This window comes from Manacus vitellinus, unplaced genomic scaffold (assembly GCF_001715985.3).
Source record: "Manacus vitellinus isolate BGI_N305 unplaced genomic scaffold, ASM171598v3 scaffold_46_pilon, whole genome shotgun sequence".
Taxonomy (NCBI): domain Eukaryota; kingdom Metazoa; phylum Chordata; class Aves; order Passeriformes; family Pipridae; genus Manacus; species Manacus vitellinus.
The window spans coordinates 2,675,300-2,679,679 of record NW_021940578.1 but is presented as its reverse complement, the minus strand read 5'-3'; the positions used below and the strand labels follow the sequence as shown (position 1 = coordinate 2,679,679).

General features: G+C 53.2%; 1 protein-coding gene across 1 annotated transcript in view; it reads left to right on the top strand.

The window, feature by feature from the left end:
- Positions 1-3,731, top strand: part of LOC103762050 (kazrin) — a 19,108-nt gene extending 15,377 nt beyond the window's left edge. The window contains exons 3-8 of the mRNA XM_018079397.2: positions 104-240; positions 781-951; positions 2,036-2,225; positions 2,367-2,497; positions 2,759-2,809; positions 3,445-3,731. Of these exons, the coding sequence (XP_017934886.1) occupies positions 104-240; positions 781-951; positions 2,036-2,225; positions 2,367-2,497; positions 2,759-2,809; positions 3,445-3,612 (848 nt within the window). The 3' untranslated portion in view covers positions 3,613-3,731. The remainder of the gene's footprint in view (positions 1-103; positions 241-780; positions 952-2,035; positions 2,226-2,366; positions 2,498-2,758; positions 2,810-3,444) is intronic.
- The last annotated feature ends 649 nt before the right edge of the window (positions 3,732-4,380 follow it).

Sequence of the window (4,380 nt, the reverse complement as noted above, 5' to 3'; positions counted from 1 at the left end):
CCTGCTCCAGCACCTCAATATCCTTCCTTGCCTTAAAAAATAAGAGATGTGGAAGCAAGGGGCTGCTGTGCCCTCCGTGCTCAATCCATCCTCTCTCCCACAGCCATGAAAGCCGACCGCAAGCGCTTGAAGGGGGAGAAGACAGACCTGGTGAGCCAGATGCAGCAGCTGTACGCCACGCTGGAGAGCCGGGAGGAGCAGCTCCGGGACTTCATCCGCAACTACGAGCAGCACAGGAAAGTGAGTGTGGGAGCCCAGCACTGTGGTCTCGTGGCACAGGGGGGCTGGCGGCGAGTTGAGTGTGAAACCTGGTTTGTAATCAGGCCAAAACCCTCTAAAATCCCAGCTGGGCTCTTGCTGGGGCTGGGGTGGACCACGGCAGGTTAAGCTGGAGATTAGCTCAGTTAGTTAGAGCACAGTGCTAATAACAGCAAGGTTGTGGGTTTGAGCCCAGTATGACCTTAAGAGCTGGACTCAATGATCCTTGTGGGTCCCTTCCAACTCAGAATATTCTGTGATTCTGTGAAATACCAGAGGGAATGGAGCCAGGCATGCGAAATCCCGTGTAATTTTAACAAGGTGCTCAGTGAACATTGCTTTTTGGGGGACTGGCTGCATCCTGGTGCTCCCCAAAAAGGGATGCCATCCCTGCCAGCACGGGGCTCTCGTGACCCCAAAGGTGCCGCTTGTGGCTGGGTGGTCCCTGAGAGGGTCATTGCAGAGGGGCTTGTGTTAGCACGTGGATTTTCCCTTCCTGATGGCCACCCCGTGTCCTGGCAGGAGAGCGAGGACGCGGTGAAAGCCCTGGCGAAGGAGAAGGACCTCCTGGAGCGGGAGAAGTGGGAGCTGCGGCGACAAGCCAAGGAGGCGACGGACCACGCCAGTGCCCTCCGCTCCCAGCTCGACCTGAAAGACAACCGCATGAAGGAGCTGGAGGCCGAGCTGGCCATGGTGAGCTGGGGGGCTGGTACAAACCTGAGGGGTTGCTGCAGTGGCTGCATTACTGCAATACTGGGGAGGAAAAAATTCCATCGCTAGAAAGGAGCTTGGACTCACCTTGAGTCCCTCACCTTGAGTCCCTCACCTTGGGTCCCTCACCTTGAGTTCTGTTGCACACAGGTGGAAATGACTTACTGAGGGTCCCCAAGCAGAGGAGGGTGGGAGCAGAACATCCCTGTGCTGGCACAAGGCAGAGGCACCAAACCAAGGGTGCCAAAGGTGCCTGAGGCAAATCAATCCCTTTGAAGCATGACACGGTCGTGGTTTCCTGGTATTTCATGTATATTGTCTTTATCCCACACGTGCCTCACCAGGGGAGACACTCTGTGCTGTGGTTTAAGCCCCCAGTGAAGTGACTCATCACAGGGTGTAGAAAACACAGCGTGGGCTGAAATGTGAAGCTTTGGGCACCACAGTATAGAAAAGACATTACTAGATAGCATCTAAAGGAGAGCCAGGAGGATGGGGAAGGGTTTGGAGGGGAAGCCTTATGAGGAACCGCTGAGGGCAGTTGGTTTGTTCAGCCTGGAGAGGGGGAGGCTGAGGGGAGACATCATTGTGGCCTTCAGCATCCTCCTGAGGGGCAGTGCAGATGCAGGTACCCATCTCTTCACTTTTGTGACCAGTGACAGGACTTGAAACGGCTGGAGTTGAGTTGGGGGAGGTTTGGGTTGGATATGAGGAAAATGTTTTTCACCCAGAGGGTGGCTGAGCACTGGAACAGGCTCCCCAGGAAAGTGGTCACAGCACCAGGACTGTCTGAGTTGAAGAAGCGTTTGGACAACGCTCTCAGGCACGTAGTAGGATTGTTGGGGTGTCCTGCACAGGGCCAGGAGTTGGACTCAATGATCCTGATGGATCCCTTCTAACTCAGCATATTCTGTGATCCCTAGCACAGGTTGCACCACAGTTTGGGTATTTACTTGCCCAGGGATGGGTGGGTTCAGTGCAATGTGTTGCTGCTTGTTCTGCTGCTCCAGGAGACGCTCATATGGTTTTCCTGCTCCATCACCATCACCTTGGTGTCCTCCCCCAGGCCAAGCAATCCCTGGCCACGCTGACCAAGGACGTCCCCAAGCGCCATTCCTTGGCCATGCCGGGCGAGACGGTGCTGAACGGGAACCAGGAGTGGGTGATGCAGGCTGACCTCCCGCTGACCGCCGCCATCCGGCAGAGCCAGCAGACCCTCTACCACTCACACCCCCAGCACTCGGCGGACCGGCAAGGTGGGCAGGTCCTTATTGCCAAACCCCCTTACGGGGAGGAAAAAAAAATGGGTAAACCCCTCCCTAAATAGTTTTTTCAGACGTGAATGAGAGGGTTTGCTGGCGTGATTTTAACTCCCCGTGTCCCTCCCTGCCTTCCAGCGGTCAGAGTGAGCCCCTGCCATTCCCGGCAGCCGTCCATCATCTCCGACGCCTCCGCGGCCGAGGGCGACCGGTCGTCCACGCCCAGTGACATCAACTCCCCCCGGCACCGAACACACTCGCTCTGCAACGTAAGGCACTGTGGGCTGGGGGGCCTGCTGCCCCAGGAACGGGCTCCGGGGGTTCTGCGGGTCCTCTGCTTCCCAAAACAATGTTGGGTTCGGGGCGTGGGGCAACCTGGAGCTTTGCTGACCCCGAAAGGTGCTTTCCTGGGGTTTTATCCAAGCCCCACCGCAGTTCAGCTGCCCAAACAAGCTGCTTTTTGCCATGGAAGTGGGAGGTCTCGGGCTATGTTGGGGCTGATCCAATGGATCCGTCTCTTTCTGCCACAGGGGGACAGTCCTGGACCGGTACAGAAGAACTTGCACAACCCAATCGTACAGGTAGGGCACAAATCCTCTCAAATCCTGCTTGTGAGAACCCCCTCCTGTGCTAGAAAACACTTTGGGAGGGCTCAGAGGCACCACTTTGGGGTCTTTCAAAAAATTAATTGAAGTAATCTTGAATTGTGAATCTTTGATGTCTCAGATTCCTATAATTTGCCCCAAAATCCATGTAATGCCTTAGGCAATTGCTGTGCTCAGGGCCCTTTGGGGTCTTGATTTTTGTAAGGCACAGGCAAAACAGGTTATTCTTCTGGTTTTGACCCTAAACCCTTGGGATATTTTTTCAAGCTGTGGACAGACCCTTGTTCTGATCTATTCCTGGAGCCAAAATCCTGAACCAGTTAAGCCAAAATCCCAGAAACTGGGGGGGGGGGGGAACTGTTCCAATTTTGCTGCAAATTCCACCACACAAATTTCAGGAATATTATTTTATTTTGGTCCAGCACCTTAACATTGCTCTGGACCTGGATGCAAATATTTTTTGGGGGGATCTGGATGCAAATACTTTTCGGGACCTGGACTCAAATATTATTTGGAGCTGGGACCTTGTGGTCCATCATCCCCAGTGCGAGCGGGTGGGGAGGGGTGAAGGAAGAGCTGGGTACCCAAACCCGTGTCCTCTCCTCTCACAGTCTCTAGAGGACCTGGAAGACCAAAAACGGAAAAAGAAGAAAGAGAAGATGGGCTTTGGCTCCATCTCCAGGGTGTTTGCTCGGGGGAAGCAGCGCAAGTCCCTCGACCCGGGGCTCTTTGACGGGACGGCCCCCGACTACTACATCGAGGAGGACGCGGACTGGTGACCCCCCCGTGCCGGGCGGGTGCCACTGTACATATCCCCCACCTGTGGACGTGTTACCTGTTGTCTTGGGAGCGATGCAGCTGTGTCGTAACTTCAGTTTTTCCCCTTTTTTTTTTTCTTTTTCCGTGGTTTTTTTTTTCGTGTTTTTTTTCCCATCCCGGTAACTCCTTTTGTTGTCGCTTCAGTTCGTCAGTTTTTGGGGGGGTGTTTTTTCGTTTTGTTTTGGGTTTGGTGGTTTTGTTTTTTGGTTTTTGTTTTTTTTTGTTTGTTTGTTTGTTTGTTTTTTGTCGTCGTTGTTCTTTTCTCTTTCTTCTTTTGATGAAACTTGAAACTTGAAGGACTGCTGTGTCTCTGTAAATACCAGAAATATTGTGCACTTTGTGCTTGTGACGTCTCTTGTCCGAAACCCGCTGTTTTCCGGAGCCCAGCCCGCGGGGTGTCCTTGCCTGGGGACGAAGGACCTGCCCAGCAGAGGGACCTTAGAGGGAAAACACACAAAACCAACAACAACAAAACAACAACAAAAGATCTCCTTCGCTGTGATGTCTTCCTGGCCGAGCACCCGGGCTGGTTGTAACGCCTGCCGGTCTGGAAATAAGTGTTTTAACGTTCCTTTTTAGTTGTTTTAATTTATTTGCACAAACCCAGAGGAGCTATTCTAACTAAATTATTGCAGAAGTTTTGGGATTTTTATATTTTTCCACGTCGGTTGGGATGGGGTGGGAGGAGGAAGGGGGTGTTTGTACTGTATTGTCCTGGGAAGCTGCTG